The following is a 17,586-nucleotide window of genomic DNA, read 5'->3' on the forward strand; positions in this document are numbered from 1 at the left end:
GATTATCTCACCCCGTGTTATGGGGATTACCATTTCAGGTACTGTAGCTGATGGTGCTGAGGCATCGTGCGGCAATAGGCTAGAGGAAAGATATTATCTGACAAGAGATTTATATTTTATTTCATTTTGTACATGACATGATGTTATTCTTTTGAGATGTATATGCCATGTATTCTTTTGGAGAGCATATGGGATGACTATGCCATGTTGATAGTTGTATATATGTGTTGTTAGTGATGTACACTCATGTTTATGTTACTTACTTACTTGCATCTCATTTATATCTGTGATGTAATTATCTAAGTAACATCATGGACATTATTTGAGACCCCGTGTTTATCAGATAGCCTATGCCATGGAAGGCTGGGCAATATGATTCATGTATGTATATTTATGTTTTGATTATATTAAACTATCAATCAGGTTGAAATTATCATGATGAGAATTATCCCCAGCAGTCCAAAATACAGACAAAATGATGTCTTCTTTATTTTGATCAAAGAAGCGATGAAAATTGTAATACATAAAGAAAAGAAAAACGTTAACCAGTTAGCTTCCGCATTAATTAAGTTTAAAATTTATTGCGCTAAATATCATATGAATGCTAATTAACCGGCTAAAGACGAGGCGTTACATAAATCCACTTCTAAGGAATTGTGGTGCCTTAATAAATGTTAAGAAAAATAAGGGTAGCTAATATAAATAATCTAAATGTGATTGGATTTTCTAGGGTGCGTAATTATTTAGACAATACGTTCGAGAACGTCTTCTCGTAATACATAGTTCCAGTAGTGTGTAATTAAGCACGAATGTAATTAGTAAAGGAGATAATTAGGAAACAAGTAATGCATAATGCTATTAACTTGTCATACAAGTAATAATTACAAATGATTGTAGAATGGAAAAAGTTTATTCGCATTTCAACGTAATAACTCTAACGTTATTTTCGCTGGTAGTAATTAAGATTAAGTTGTGCTTAATACAATTCTGATGATAATACAACAGGTGTACACGGGGTGTTACATGCACCCAAAGAAATAAAAAATAAAAGAAAGTTCATAAGGAATCAGCAGTACATTGAAGATTTATCTGATTATGTGCTTTACAGAATCATTCTCGTCAAGCAAATCATTTAGAACTTCAGTGGTCATAGTAAGTTGATTTGAAGGAAAAGGTAAATTGTGAATCAAATATCTATGATCACTTTTCATGATCGTATTTTAAGACATGAAATTTAAAAGTATCAAACTTGCATACATGTAAGGATTTTCCTAATGCAATTCAAAGGTGTAGCAGGGCTGGATGATATGACTGCAAAGGTGATGTAAAAGACTGCCAAATTTTCAACAAAAAATAAGAACAAAAACTGATAAGATAATAATGTAAAGACAAAGCAAATGCTTTTTTATTCACGAGCAATAACTATATAGTACATTGACACTGCACACAAGACAATTAACAACATAAAACATCATCACACAGTTCAAAAAGATGACTGCAAAGGTGATATAAAGACTGCTACATTTTCAACCTAAAATCAGAACAAAAACTAATACGTAACAATGTACAGAAAAAGCAAATGCTTTTATTCACGAGCAATGACAAGCACTTGTTTTCCAACATTCTGACCACTAAAAAGGCCAACCAATGTTGTAGGGCCATTCTCAAGACCCTCAACTATGTCTTCAACATACTCAATCTTCCCTTCTCTGATAAGAGGCAGGACAAACTCCAAGAATTTAGGATACAGGTGATAGAAATCAGCTACAATAAAACCTTGCATACGAATTCGCTTATATATGAGAGATATCAAGTTTGTTACACCTTCAGGTTGAGAAAGATTATATTGTGAGACCATTCCACAGACGAGTATGCGGCCATGGATTCTCATATTCAGGAGTACGGCATCAAGTGTCTTGCCCCCGACATTCTCAAAGTAAACGTCGATGCCTTCTGGAAAGTGCCTAATTTGTATATTCTAGTCATTATTGTGTTTTATTATAAGCATATTAATTAAATTTATAATGGCTATAAGGAAAGTTAATCTAAATTTCTCTATTACAAAAATGTTAAGTACAGACCTTTTCAAAGCTTCATTGAGGTCAGGCTCTTCCTTGTAGTTAAAACCTCCATCAAATCCAAATTTATTCTTCAATAGATCCACCTGATTGTAAAAACAAACATTCAAGTGAAAAGATGACTCATTATTTATTGTTTCTATTAAAATAAAATCTATTACAGGCCTTAGTAATTGTAATCTTTCACAATAATTTGTTTTTATAAGACAAGTACTATTGTTAATATATGGCACAATTCATTTGTAAATTTCTTCTTTTGTTTTCTTTTGATGGAGGTGAGGGAGTTGATTCATGCTATGCAAATGAAAGAATATATGCAATAGAGGATACATTTTTTTGAATAAGTAACCAGATATTCCATTGACTAAAAGGAATGTAATGTATTTTAATTCCACGGATAATCATGGAAATTAAAAAAAAAAGCATGCAAGATGTCTCAAAGTCTTCATTGAGAAGAGATTTCTCTTTAAAACATAATATCGTTCAAGCTCGGATAGAAGAAATATTTTATAAGCTAAATATCACTACTAGAAAAAGCCTGTATAGCGACGGAATTGCTATGGAAATTAGCGACGGATTTCCATAGCAATTTCGTTGCTATACGGGTTTTTTCTAGTAATGTATGCTAATAAGAAAAATAGTGGTATTTTAAACTACAGAACAAATAAGGAGTAGGTGATACTAACTTATACAAGAATATATAACTTTAATAATTACAACAGTACCTTTTCTTTAGTTCCAGCACTCCCAACCACATAACAACCCGACAGTTTAGCAAATTGTCCAACAAGTTGACCAACTGCGCCAGAGGCAGCTGAAACAAAAACATTCTCTCCTTTCTTGAGAGAATCTACTTCAAAAATACCCGAGTATGCAGTCATTCCGGGCATACCTGTGTGCAAAGATGAGCATACATTGGTCAAATCAAAACACACAATAAAACGAAGAGAATGCATGTATACTCAGAATACTGACAGAACAAAAAAAGTATAATATAAATTGAGAAGAGTTTACCAGAGTTGTGACTGCAATAGACAAACAAAATATTTAGTTATCAGTTCCAAATGAACATAACCATGTTGGTAACACCCCATCAGCTGGCGGTGTATTATCATACTTTATGGTATTAAACGCAATTATTATCATAGTAATTAAATTAAATTTATGGATAAACTTTTTCTTTTATGTTTCTACTAATAAACTCATTCCGTACTTAATTAATTCAAATACCTTAATTATTAATCATATATGAATCAGAAGCATCATTAATTGCTTAAATGTATCATACATCACTTAGGAAGTCTTACCATGTAGTCCCCATAAACCAACATGGCATAAAACTCATTTTTCATATGTAGAGGTAGCAAGTTTTAGTGCGCTCCTGCACATATAATTTCCTTTGTTCTGTGCGTTGTAGCACTCTTATTAGGTATTTTCATCATTCATTAGTGCGCTTTAGCGCCCTCATGTGGTTGGCTACTGCCTCAGCCTTAAATAGTGCGTTTTAATTCTCTCCAGTGCATTGGGCTTAACATTTTCACATACAAGTAGCGCACTTTAGTGCTGTCTGAAGCGTGCCCCCATAACCAAAATAGATTCTCTTGGTATCATATTACTATCTTGGGAAACACTCCCACTTCTTTATTTCTTATGTCACCTAATTGACCATATTACCTATTATATGATAGATATACATTGGTACACTCTATTCCATGGAGTTTCATCAGAGCTTACATGTAACTTAGCCACCAAGCCATTGATTCATATAATTCTTGCATTTCAAGCTATTTCCTTACATAACTTGCATACTTGCATTATAAGTTATCTCTTTGACATAGCTTTCATACATACTTGAAATTTGCATAACCTAATGACTTACACATTACATTTTCATGATCTCACATCTACATACATCATTGGAGCTTAACATTACATACCTTATATCTAATGTATAATTCTATTGTACATCACCTTAATCTCTTCAATGCACAACATCATACACATCAAAATGGTAATCATAATTCATATAATATGTAGTAAAATTCTAAATTGGCTTTTTGCCATATGATGTTCCTTCTCCATCATTGGAGGTACCTAAAATATGATCCCCAAACACGAGGTGAAATAAAAATCTCAGTAAACTAAGCATCCTTATAGGATCACTCCACCCTATAGTTCACTTCCTGTGCATTAGGAGTAAAATAAACATAGCATAATATACATCAAGGAGGTCTCGAAAGTTGTGTCCAAGGGAAGTTCCTACTGTTACTGGTATGGTCCTTTCATGAGAGGTCCCGAAGGTTGTGTCCAAGGAAAATCCATACATGCACTATACTTTCAAGAGAGGTCCCGAAGGCTGTGTCTCTAAGGTGTCTAGCCCAAATAAAGTAAATGCATACATATATAAATCTACTAGCCAAAGATACATCTAAACATACTTTCATAACATACTCATTCATCATTCATCGTATAATGCATCATACTATGTCATGATACTGCAATGCACATTCATCACTCAATCATTACTCCTATGGAGCATAATGGAACAAACAAAGGGATTAACCCTAAGGTCCAGGAGTTTACCTATTATAGACTTTCTTTCCAAGCTTTCGTGCTATCAAATGAATACAATCACCAACTGGGACAACCTATTTCAAAAGTGTGCAGTTGATAATTAATACATTATACACATGAAACATTAAGTTTTTGGCTAGAACCTTATCATAATTACTCATTAAATGGCTTACCCTATTCTTGGAAATCCAAGAATCTAGTCTTCAATCCAAGGAAGACTCGAATGGATGTTTCTCCACCAAAATATCACTTGGTTCCAAACTACACCATCAAACAACACAAACAAAATCCATAAATTTCAAACATTCATATTTCTCAAAACCTAGGTTTCTCAAATCTTCATAGAAACTTGAAAGAAGTTGAATTTACTTACCATATGTTAGAGTTACATAAAATCATTAATGTAGCCTCATCCAACAACTTAAGTTTTTTGGTTAAATTGGTTCTTTATATGGTATCAGAGTCTCGGTGTCCTGGATTTGATTATCGCACCCCCTATTTTCTTTGTGGAATTTCTTAGCACAGGTAGGCTGGTCTTAATGCATCATCCAACTTTCAAGCCCAATGGGCTCTCTTGTGAGGGGGCGTGTAAGAACTCGCACCGTTAAATTAGAAAATTAAATAGGTAAATATGAGTTTAGGAAAGAATTCCATAATAGACTTTGAATAATTATTATAAGACTTAAATAATTAATATAAGGGCTTTATAACGCTGAATTCACTTTTCTGACGAAAAGTGCAGATACCGGTTCTGCTTCACGGTATAAGTGCGTACCGATGAAGTATCCCAGAAAATTAAAATAAGTGCATGAATATTCCTAGGATAATATATAGGACTGGTATGACAAGTTTGGAGTCGAAATAATAAAAACTGGCGTTAGAACTGATACTGGCTACGTAAAAGCGCGTACCGGCAAAGTGCTGCGAAAATTATAATAAAAATATGAAAAATCCTATAAAAATGGCTAGATTTAGAATCTTTAAGTTTGAGATTAAAATGATAAGCGGAGCTATTAGTGCTAATACCGACTATTAAAACTTAACACATGTATAAATGGGCTTGGCACAGATTTTTAGGTCATATTCTTCTTCTTATATGTGCCTCTCTTATGAACCTTGAGTCTCCATGCTAGCCACCCTCTTTTCCTTCGTCTTGTAAGCCAAAAGGCCACTTTTCTTCATGAAATCTTCATCAAAACACCTTGAGTTAGTGTGAACTAGCATTGTGAGTGGGAAAAGTGCGTCATTTCTGAGTGTTGGTTCTGTGTGGAGTGTGTTGAAGGGCTGTGTTCTTGAGTTTATGTTGAGGGAGACATTCCCTTAACCTTTGAAACTTCAAGAAGCTATTTGGGGTGAGAAAAGACCAAGCTTGCAAGGCAAATTCGTGGCCTTGTAAAGTCGGTGTTGTGTGGCTGATTGGTGAGCTCCAAGAGCACCATTTGTTTCTATTTTGAGCTTTGCAGTATGTCCTTGAACCTTTGATCATGAGTTTCTTTGATAAAAGTTGAGTCTTGGCATGTAAAACGATTATGTTAAGTAACCAACAGGAACACTGACCTAAAGGAATGTAAAAATGCATGTTTTAACGTGTAAAAGTGTTAAAAGAGGAACCTTGGAAGGAATATTTCGTGAAATGCAAAAACTGCATTCTGTCGCGAAATATCTGGATATGATATCCGGATATGGGCTTGGTGATATCCGTATATCCATATCCAGATATGGATATCCGGATATGATATCTGGATATGGATATCCGGATATGGCACGGACATATATCCGGATATTTTGGAAATTTCGAGTTGTGACTGTTTTGTTCATACATAATGGTATATTGGGTTTGTGGACCCATGATTGGTTAAGTTGAAACTCTGTAATAATTGAACTAAGTCAGAACCACTTAGATTAAGGGCTTATGGCTTTAGGAGAAGCCTAAGGGCATGAAACGAAAGAGAAAATGTTGTCGTTATATTAAGAACCAGGACGGTGTGTCCTGGAATGAGGACATATTACTGATGTTTCAGAAGAGGATTATAATTCCTCGAGGTCCATTGACTGAGGAGGTGATGACAGAGGCTCATAAGGGCCAATTCACTGTCCACCCTGGAGCTACAAAGATGTACCAGGACTTCAAGAGAAACTTCTGGTGGCCGGGCATGTAGTTGTTTATGTGTCCAGGTGTTTGATATGCCAGAAAGTAAAGATTGAACACCAGAAACCGTCTGGTAAGCTTCAACCTCTTGAGATACCGCAGTGGAAATGGGAGAGCATTTTCATGGACTTCGTGGTGGGATTGCCTAAGACTCAGGCTGGTTGTGACTCTATCTGGGTCATTGTGGACAGATTGACTAAGTCTGCCCATTTCCTTCCGGTAAAGGTGAACTTCACTACTGAGCAGTTAGCCAGACTTTATGTTTGCGAGATCATGACGCTTCACGGGGTACCCGAGAGTATCATCAGTGATAGGGACCCGAAGTTCACATCTCGGTTCTAGGAGGCACTGTAGGGAGCTTTTGGGACTCAGTTGAGATTGAGTACAGCCTATCACCCTCAGGCTGACGAACAGACTGAGCGGACCATCCAAACCTTGGAGGACATGTTGAGGGCTTGCATATTGGAGCAGGGCTCAGTATGGGATAGGTACCTGCCATTGGTTGAGTTCTCGTACAACAACAGTTTTCATGCTTGCTTGGGCATGGCACCCTACGAGGCGTTGTATGGTAGGAGGTGTCAGACTCTTACCTGTTGGTCTGAGGTTGGAGATAAGGAGTTGTTTGGCTTGGACTTTGTGCAAGATACCACCCAGCAGATCCAGATGATCAGAGAGAAGCTGAAGCAGGCGCAAAATCGCCAGAAGAGTTACTATAATAACAAGCATCGATCATTGGAGTTCAGTGAGGTTGAGCACGTGTTTGTGAGACTTTCACCTGTCACCGGTCTTTGTCGGGCCCTTGGAGTGAGGAAGCTTAGCTCGAGATTCATAGGGCCATACTAGATTCTTGGTAGGGTAGGGCCTGTTGTCTACCGGCTTGCCTTGCCTCCGAACTTGGCCAACATCCACGACGTTTTTCACGTGTCTCGGCTTCGGAGGTATATAGCGGATCCTTTGCACGTGGTGCATCCTGATGATGTGGAGGTTCGGGAGAACTTAAAGACTCTCGTCGGACCATTCAAGATTCTCGATCGTGGCGAGAAGAAGCTTAGGAGCAAGATTATTCCTATGGTCAAAGTGCAATGGGAAAGAAGAACACCTGAGGAGTGTACTTGAGAGCGAGAGGACGAGCTTCTCCGCCAATACCCCGAGTTTCGGGAGAGGTATGTTTCTGATTTTGCGAACAAAATCCTTAAAAGGTGAGGTGAATGTAAGAACCGACACCGTTAAATTAGGAAATTAAATAGTAAATATCATTTTAGGAAAGAATTCCATAATTGACTTTGAATAATTATTATAAGACTTAAATAATTAATATAAGGGTTTTATAACGCTGAAAGTCGTTTTTCTGACGAAAAGTGCAAATACCAGTTCTGCTTCACGGTATAAGTGCGTACCAATGAAGTATCCCGAAAAATTATAATAAGGGCATGAATATTCCTAGAATAATATATTGGACTGGTATGACAAGTTTGGAGTCGAAATATTGAAAACTGGCGTCAGACCTGATACCGGCTACGTAAAAGCGGGTACCGGCAAAGTGCTGCGAAAATTATTATAAAAATATGACAAATCCTAGAAAAACGGCTAGGTTTAGAATCTTAAGTTTGAGATTAAAATGATAAGCGGAGCTATTAGTGCTAATACCGACTATTAAAACTTAACACATGTATAAATGAGCTTGGCACAGATTTTTAGGTCATATTCTTCTTCTTCTTCTTCTTCTTCTTCTACGTGCCTCTCTTCTGAATCTTGAGTCCTCCATGCTAGCCACCCTTTTTCCTTCATCTTGTGAGCTAAGATGCCACTTTTCTTCATGAAATCTTCACCAAAACACCTTGGGTTAGTGTGAACTAGCATTGTGAGTGAGAAAGGTGCATCATTTCTGAGTGTTGGTTTTGTGTGGAGTGTGTTGAAGGGATATGTTCTTGAGTTTATGTTGAGGAGCCATTCCCTTAACCTTTGAAGCTTCAAGAAGTTATTTGGGGTGAGAAATGACCAAGCTTGCAAGGCAAATTCGTGGCCTTGTGAAGTCAGTGTTGTGTGGCTGATTGGTGAGCTCCAAGAGCACCATTTGCTTCTGTTTTGAGCTTTGGGGTATGTCCTTGAACCTTTGATCATGAGTTTCTTTGATAAAAGTTGAGTCTTGGCATATAAAATGATTATGTTAAGTAACCAACAGGAACACTGACCTAAAGGAGTGTAAAAATGCATGCTTTAACGTGTATGAGTGTTAAAAGAGGAACCTTGGAAGGGATATCTCGCGAAATGAAGAAACTGTATTCTGTCCCGAAATATTCGAATATGAATCCGGATATTGATATCCGGATATGATATCCGGATATGGGCTTGGTGATATCCGGATATCCATATGATATCTGGATATGGATATCCAGATATGGCCCGGACATATATCCGGATATTTTGGAAATTTCGAATTGGTGACTTTCTGTTCATACATAATGGTATATTGGGTTTGTGGACCCATGATTGGTTAAGTCGAACCTCTGTAATAATTGAACTAAGTCAGAACCACTTAGATTAAGGGCTTATGGCTTTAGGAGAAGCCTAAGGGCATGAAACGAAAGAGAAAATGTTGTCGTTATGTCATGAACTTTTAGATTATGAATGTTGATATGATTGCTGGTCTAAACAGATTGTGATTTTGCTGTTTGTGGACCTTGGGCTGGTGTGGACCTTTGACTTGGGATTGTTAGCTTGCGAGGTAATCTTTCGTATCCTCGGTTTTGCCCATTGTTGATTCCAGCATACCTCATGGAGGGATGGTTTATATGCATGATGTGTTTTTATGAAATGCTATTGAGTTGTTTTATTAAGTGCAAGTGCCTTATGATATGTATGTGGTGTTCCACCTAGACGATACGCCTGAGTATGTAGCATCATACAAGATGGTGATTCTGTGGGTGAGGTGCAAGTAGCGTCTTGTACTGTAGGTTGTAGACGTATGTAATTCCTACATGTTTATTCTCTGGCCAGTAGGATTCTGACACACATGACATGATTATATGCTGCATTGCACAGATTTTGGCACTTATACTATTTTACTATTTTAAAACTTATATTGCACATGTAAGTGAGCTTGGGGTGGAGAGATACTTGAGGACCCCATGTCTTACTGAGATTTGTTTTTAGAGATCTCACCCCACGTTGGGGCACATTTTCAGGTTCAGGTACCTCGGGAGTTGAGACCTCGGGCGGCAGGAGGCCGGAGTTGAGTTGAGATGCATTCTGTTTTTACTGATATGTCTGGATGCTGATTATGCTTTAATTCCATTATATTGTTATCTGTGTTGAGACATAGTTGAGATTTGTTGCCTTATTTAGTGAGCATGAGAGTTGTCCTTGCCACATTGTTTTAGCTTTGTTTATTCAGACTTGAGTTGTATAATTTATTAGGATATTGTCCGAACTACGTGTTGTAGTTCCGTGATTAGATACACATCTATATATGAGGTTATTCAGTTAGTTATTTATTGCAATTTACACACGGGCAATGTTCTGAAAAAGGATTAAGTAATCAATTTGGTTAATAACAATGACGTCATAATTGAAAAGAAAAAGTTAGCTTCCGCATTTAATTGAGCTGCGCTTAATACTGTGATATGATAGCAATCCGAGTATACACGGGGTGTTACAAGGCGTGTTAGAGTTATATAAAACCATTAATGTAGCCTCACCTGACAGCTTAAACTTTTGGGTTGAATTCATTCTTTACACCGTATTACTCCTTTGCAGACTAAGGGAAAGTCTTTGCTAGCATCCTAGAGGTGAGACACTCTCTCTAAACCAAAACCCCAATATTTTCCGAAACTTTGAGAGATAATATCTTTCTCTCTAAGGCTTCTCAATGGAAAATGTTTGGTGGGTTTTTCTCCTAGTACAATTCTAAGCAACTTTCGTGAAGTAACTTAAGAGTTTCCATGGCTATATCTAAATTGGATTTTGAAGCTCACTAACAATGGAGAATGGCGGTTTGGAGGAGATGATGTTCGATGGAATTGGTGGTTTATGACTTAATGAAGAGTGTTTAACTCACTTAAACCTAAGTTGATGAAATCAACAAAACACATTTAGTAAGCTACTATATTATCCTTTCTTTCATGTTTCTTTTTCTAGCCAATAAACTTAGTGAAAACATTTTCTCCAGTTACATAAGATAAGTCTCTCTCCTATACTAACAAAATGGTGGGCCCTTTAGGTTTTTTTCTTTTCTTCTCTTTTTATAAAAAAAGGGTCCCACATCGTTTGTCTCAGCAACATAAGACAACTTGTCTTCTGTTGCATAAGAATAGTAAACCCCATAAACTTAACATCATTCACATGTGTTTTAACTCATAAACTACTTTATTACTGATAAATCTCAAAGTTTCATATAACTTTTGCATATTATATTTTTATCCTAAAATTTTCACTATTTGTACTTTTATACCGAAAAGTGACTTAAATTTCATAATTAGATTTTTTATCTAATTAATCTCTCTTAAGCATGGAAAATGCATAATTTTTCCTTATACTGGTTTGGGTTATTATAATGTTAGTCAGCCAATTAATCTAGTGAATCAAAGATCAATTCTTGCCAAATAACTTTAACTGAACAAAAGAAGAAAATGAAAAAAGAATACAGGAAAGAAAAACAGCTAGAAAACCACATTTTACACCGTAGGTTTCTTCTATGATGGATAACCCATAATCTTAATAATACAAGAATAACAGGAGGCCAATTATCACACGAAAATTTCATACGATGACAAAAGCTACACAACTAACATACAAAAGCTTGCTAGCATGCTCGCCAACATTCAATCTGAAGAAGCAGAATGTATAATCAGAAAATAAAAACTAATAAAAGTACAATTTAAACTCTATAGGCTCATTGGAGTTTATCACTGAGATGTGGCTGTATATAAAAGCATTGAGCTTTTGGTTCCAAATGAGCATAAAAGTCATTTTTAATATTTTTTTTCTCGTTCAAAATGAAGCTCGTATCCAGATACTCTAATGAATCAAAAGATCAATTCAAGCCATAATACCTTCACTGAACAAAAGAAGAAAATGGAAAATGCATATACGAACAAACAGCCAGATAACCACCACCTACGCAATAGGTTTCTTCCACGATGAGGGTCAACCCATTATCTTATTGACACCAAACAAACAGAATACCAATTTATCACATGAAAATTCCATAATTTGCAACTTGCAGTTGACCTTGGCATCAATATCAAGTACATCATTCATTCAGAATCAATAAAAACTGAAATCATGGAATACATACAAAGAAAGGAGAAATATTTTAATGAATTAAGGAACAATTCCATCCATACAACCTTCATTGAACAAAAGAAGAAAATGCAAAAGGCATATAGGGAACAAAGAACCAGACAACCACCTCCTACGTACAATAGGTCTCTTCTTTGATGATTAACAATTATGTTAATGATACTAGACAAAGAAAGGAGCTCATTATCACATGAAAACTTATTAATTTAAGGCTTGCAGATCTTACAGACATCAAGTGCATCATTCACTAAGAATCAATATAAATTGAAAATGTTGAATACATACCAAGAATTCCAGTATAGTAGGAAAGTGGAACATCAGTGTGCTCAATTTTGAAATGAATTTGAGTTGAGGGGACCAAGCTATACTCTTCCCACTTAGTAAACCCCCACACCAAATCACATTTCTTATAATCAGGGTGTCCAGATTCCAGGACTTCAGCCACACCATATGCTCCTAATGGCTGCAATTACAAAAAAAATTTTATCAGTAACTGCATAAATACAAACTTCAAATGTATTATCAATGTTGCCCATTCCTTGAATAATTTCACTCAATTTTTTTTTTTTCAAATAAAAAAAATGCTAATCACAAACTATAATATTTAAATTTTTAAGCACAAATTACACAAGCCACTTCTTAATACGCAGTAATTCTTTCGAATTCTAAAATTACTCAGCAAATAAACACTATTTTCTGCACAAATTTTTTTTTTTTTAAAAGAAAAAGAAAAAAAGAAAGCTAAACAACTAGAGTTAATGTAAAATAAAATCCATGAAATATGCTAGTTTAGTGCCTCCAAAGGTTTTCAAAACCATAATCCAACACAAGTTACAATTTTTAAGTACGCAACTATACATTTAATCAAAAGGGTAACATTTTTTAAGCATATTTACTCAAAAGGGTAACGTTGTAGCTAGAAAACGAGACATACAGAGGAAGGGGTATAGTTACGACCCATAGAAGGGCCACCGGGTTTGTTCATAAGAATCCGCGTGTATGGATCACAAGACAAGTAGAGATTCTTGAGCAAAACCTCATTGCAACCTTCTGGAAGCTTCAAAGTTATGGAACTTTCAACAATGTTCATATCTGTTTCTTTAAGAAAACCAGACACATAGTCCTTCAGAATCACTTGTTTGTTCTTCACTTGGGCCATCCTAGTTTCTTGTTGGTTTGAGTCTCTCTCTCACACAAACAACACAAAAGGATTAGCAAATTTATAAAGGGAAAGAAAAGAGACGACACAAATGATGATCCCAAGGTGGAAATGAGTCAAGAGGCAGTTTGGTACCAGATAAATTTTTATTTATTCGGATATCTCAATTTTTAAAAATATGATTTTTACATTCAGTTTGTGATAATATCTAAAAATTTAAAATTTTAAAAATTTCAATTTCTCAGAAATTCGGGAAAAATCCGTGTACGAAACGGCGATTATATTTTTTTATATAACGGGAGATAAGATATCTCATGTTGCACTGACAAACTTACGTGGGTCTCACTATACAAGGAAAGAGAAGAAAAAAATTAAAGTGAACCCACCACCTTTTTGAGTGTGTAGAAGAAACTTGTTGTCTCCTATCACACGAGGCTAATATTTCGCGTGGCATAAAACAAAAACTGTGTCCATATTAGAAAATAATATAAATCAAAATTAATCATCCAATACTATCGAGCTTAGAATTATAATAAAATTTTAATTTATTAATTACATGAATTATTATATTGTATAGGATATTTTATCTATTTTTTTATGTCTACTTAATGTCATTAGATTAGAATTTCGTGTAACTTTCATATTTTATCCCTCTTCTTGTAATTCTGATCCAATGATAATAGAAATAAATAGATAAAGTAAGTATGAAAATAGATGAACATAATATTTTATCACTTATTATATATAAATAAAATTATCCGTTAAAATTTAAATATTTTATCCTAACATAAATTAATCATCTTCCTTTTTAATATGCTGGTAATATCTGTTGTAAAATATGTATTCTAATATGTGAATGGGCTTTGACTTTTCATATGTATGATAATTTATAGATATCATATGACCATTGGATATATTATGCAGATATATTGAAGTGTATTTATTTTCTTGTTCATTATATAAGGATATGACTACTGTAGAAATGAAATTAATGAATAATATGATGTCTGCAATATTTTCTTAATTTCTCTTCACTTCTCTTTCTTTATTTTAATAGCATGATAGTATCTATCATTTTATTACGTGTTTTATTAATCTCATGCAATAGGAGAAAACTCTTTAATGCAATAGAGATAATCATGTGTGGGACTCGTCCACTATAAAAAAAAGAAAAAAGAAATAAAAAATAATACGAAAATCGATGTATGTCTAGGAGAGAAAAATTTTCTCCTACAACATAAGAGTATATTTTTCCTTTTATTATTAACCAAAGAAAAAAAAATTTGAAACCGTGACACCTCTCTCTCCTGTGAACTCTTTCCATTCTCAATTTGTGAATTTCGCTTTCATACAAAAACCATCTCTTGCTTTTCCTATTCGCCTCATGTGTGTGACCGAGTGTGAGTTAGTGATTAACATAACATAAAGAGCAGTTTGAGTTGTTGAAGTTGAATATTCAAATCCAAAGCATCACCTTCCCTATTAATCTCTCATCCTCCATATGGTTGTCTCTCTGCACCTCGCAATGACAGCTTTACTCATGGCTGTCTCTGCCTCTACATCCACCGCAGGTGTTCCCAAGAAGAGGAAGCGTACCACCGTCGTTCTATGAGCAGGTTCTATACTATTCTATTATGGTTAAAATGAGTCCAGTTTACAAGACTGAATCATGCTTTCATTATGGCGCTAGAAGGAGAATATAATTAAGGGTTTATCTACCCTCATTTTGCATATGATAAGAAATTTTATGTACACATAATGATGAGGTGACCATCTAGAAAAAAAAATTGCATCGTTATCAAAGATGTATATGAAGAAAAACTTACCTCATATAATATAAAAATGGATTTAGATCATCTCATATGAAAAAATGGTTATGTTATTTAATTACAACCACTTATTTAAAAATGAGATGTTCATCTAAAAAAAATAAGTTGTATGATTATAAAAAGATGTATAGGAAAAAAAACTTACCTCATATAACATGAGAATATATTTGGATCATCTCATATAAAAAATGATCATGTTATTTGATCACAACCGCTTATTTAAAAATCATATATTTTTTTTATTTATCTCATCGTCAATAATAAGTGATTTCGATCATATAATATAATCATACGATTGCTATCACTTTTACATATCAGAAGAATCAAATCGCAGTAGAGTAGTTTTTTCCATAGTATAATACTATAATCATGCTTTCTAGTCATGATTGCACGTAATGCTTTTGGACTTTGTTGTTCACATAATGCTTTTGGACTTTCTATTCATGCTCTCATTATTATATGTTTCTGTTTATTACTTTTCTGAGTTAATAACTAAAAAACAATGGGTTTTATAAGAGTTATGTTGTAGGAAAAGTGATTGTGTAATGTTATAGAGATTCGTTTTGCGTGCCTTAATTTTTTATTTATTTTTTTGTTTTAAAAAGTGTGGACCCCACAAAATGTTGTGAGTGTAAGAAAGTTTGTTATGTTATGTTAAAGAATAAAACGAAAACCCAAAAACAATTCATGCTTGTCTATGCAGTCTTTGATGTGGGGCCATTAAATTTATCAATTTTATAAGCTCCTGATAAAGCTTTGCACCAACTTTTACTTTCCATGATAAAGTGATGAGACTAAATGAAGGAAATGTTATGTATGTTTCTGTCCACGAGTCATTTCGTGTATAGAAATTGGAGGTATACCCCTTTTTCAAGGTTGGTGTGTTGGAGCTTGCCTTTATTAGCCCTTCCTTGTCTCTGAATTGGTCTCTCTCCAATGGGGCTTTCTGCTCCATTTACACACAGTTGTAAGGAACAGCTATCATTTTGTCACGCTTAACAAAAAAATTTACTAAACTATCACGCCAATAGTAAATTTTGTCAAATTGCCACGCGGCATATTTCGCTACACTATGTAGCGAAATATGTTTGCAAGTAATTCCCTACACAGTGTAGCGAAATATGTCATGTCAGGCTGCACAGTCAACAAAAATGACACGTGTCAAGCATGCAGAATTCAAGCATAATTCGCTACACAGTGTAGCGAATTTCTGCCTGCTTGACACGTGTCATTTTGCTTAATGATTATAGGGATTTGCTTAATGTTTTATTTGATGCTAGAAGCGTTAGTAGTTACGCCCTTTTCGATGTATGAACCACACAAAAGCCTAGATTTTGGGCTCTTTAACAACTGGCTATGATGCACTTATAGTTGATCCATTGTACATAGCTCAACCATTGATTCAAGAAACTTGTAGTCAACTAGAATTGTGGCATAAGTATGACTCAATTGTTGAAAGAGGCAATGATTTGAAATAGAACAAATTACAATCGAATCTAAGTTCCAGTAAAGCAGCAAATGTGATTGTGATTTGTTTGAGAAGAAAAAGAAAGCAACATATTTGACGTGATTTGAGATTAAAGATTTGGGATGTATTTTGAATTATTTATTTGTAATTTTTTATTTATTTTTAGATGTTAATTAATGTTATATTTATTTTAGAAAGTTTTATTATTTTTAGATTTAGAATTTTGAATCAATTTGTAATTAGTCTATAAAAAAGTGCTCCCTTATTCTAGGAGTTGAATTTTGTTATTTTGATAATAGAAATTGAGAACCGAAGAGTTACTCTTTTGATAAAATCCCAACTTTCTGTTTAGCCACTTTTATATGCGCTTTCGGCATCAGGCTAACTTTGGGAACAATGCAACATTGCCATAAATAAAGTCATATTTAAAGGTTTAGTAGCATGGATAGTCCCCTCAGAGAAGGATGGGAGAATTAAAATTGATGTGTTTTATTTTCTTATAAAAAGAAATTGACTTCCTTTGTAATTATCCCTTATAATAATAAGTTTGTAATTTAAATTGATAAAGGAAATACAAAGACTTTTTTGTCCATATATACATGAAAGAGATTTGTCAATTTTTCAAATAAAAGAATGTCCTACATTAAAACTTGGATTGAGTCATTTGGGGCTGGTAAGAAGTGCTTCTCCCTTATTAGAGTCCAAACCCCAAATGCACCCCCAAAAAAAAGTTCATAAAGCATCAGCAGCAACATTGATGATTTATTATGTACTGTACAGAATCATTTTCGTCAACCAAAATCATTTAGAATTTCAGTGGTCGTAGTAAGTTGATTTGAAGGAAAAGGTAAATTGTGAATCAAATATCTATTTTAAGACGTGAAATTTAGAGGTATCAAACTTGCGTACATATAAGGATTTTCCTACTGCATTTCAAAGGTGTAGTAGGACTGGATGATATGACTGCAAAGGTGATGTAAAAGACTGCTAAATTTTCAACAAAAAATAAGAACAAAAACTGATAACAA

At 34.6% G+C, this 17,586-nt stretch overlaps 1 protein-coding gene across 7 annotated transcripts; it reads right to left on the bottom strand.

Moving 5' to 3' along the window:
- Positions 1 to 1,482: 1,482 nt before the first annotated feature.
- Positions 1,483 to 13,281, bottom strand: LOC133295826 (NADPH-dependent oxidoreductase 2-alkenal reductase-like). 7 transcript variants are annotated; one of them, XM_061494709.1, is made up of 6 exons: positions 13,209 to 13,281; positions 13,037 to 13,058; positions 12,388 to 12,565; positions 2,804 to 2,970; positions 2,082 to 2,164; positions 1,483 to 1,964 (listed from the first exon to the last, which is right to left on the bottom strand). In XM_061494709.1, the coding sequence occupies exons 1-6, from the start codon at positions 13,259 to 13,261 to the stop codon at positions 1,586 to 1,588; spliced, it is 882 nt and encodes a 293-aa protein (XP_061350693.1). In that variant the 5' UTR covers positions 13,262 to 13,281; the 3' UTR covers positions 1,483 to 1,585. The 7 variants fall into 7 exon arrangements, with proteins under 7 accessions (XP_061350693.1, XP_061350687.1, XP_061350683.1 ...); XM_061494703.1 differs by lacking the exon at positions 13,037 to 13,058 and having other exon boundaries at positions 13,139 to 13,281; XM_061494699.1 differs by having other exon boundaries at positions 2,804 to 2,913; positions 13,037 to 13,281.
- Positions 13,282 to 17,586: the final 4,305 nt, after the last annotated feature.

This window comes from Gastrolobium bilobum, unplaced genomic scaffold (genome assembly GCF_033153095.1).
Source record: "Gastrolobium bilobum isolate Gb01-03AN ecotype WA unplaced genomic scaffold, APGP_CSIRO_Gbil_v1 utg35143, whole genome shotgun sequence".
Lineage (NCBI taxonomy): Eukaryota > Viridiplantae > Streptophyta > Magnoliopsida > Fabales > Fabaceae > Gastrolobium > Gastrolobium bilobum.

What these genes read in the sequence shown, in the direction of transcription:
- LOC133295826 (XM_061494689.1), bottom strand. Translation starts at nt 13,261, where the DNA reads ATGGCCCAAGTGAAGAACAAACAAGTGATTCTGAAGGACTATGTGTCT. An exon ending in CTACTATACTGGAATTCTTG is followed by an intron (nt 2,971 to 12,387) that starts GTATGTATTCAA and finishes CTTTGCACACAG; the next exon opens with GTATGCCCGGAATGACTGCA. An exon ending in CTCAATGAAGCTTTGAAAAG is followed by an intron (nt 1,965 to 2,081) that starts GTCTGTACTTAA and finishes TATACAAATTAG; the next exon opens with GCACTTTCCAGAAGGCATCG.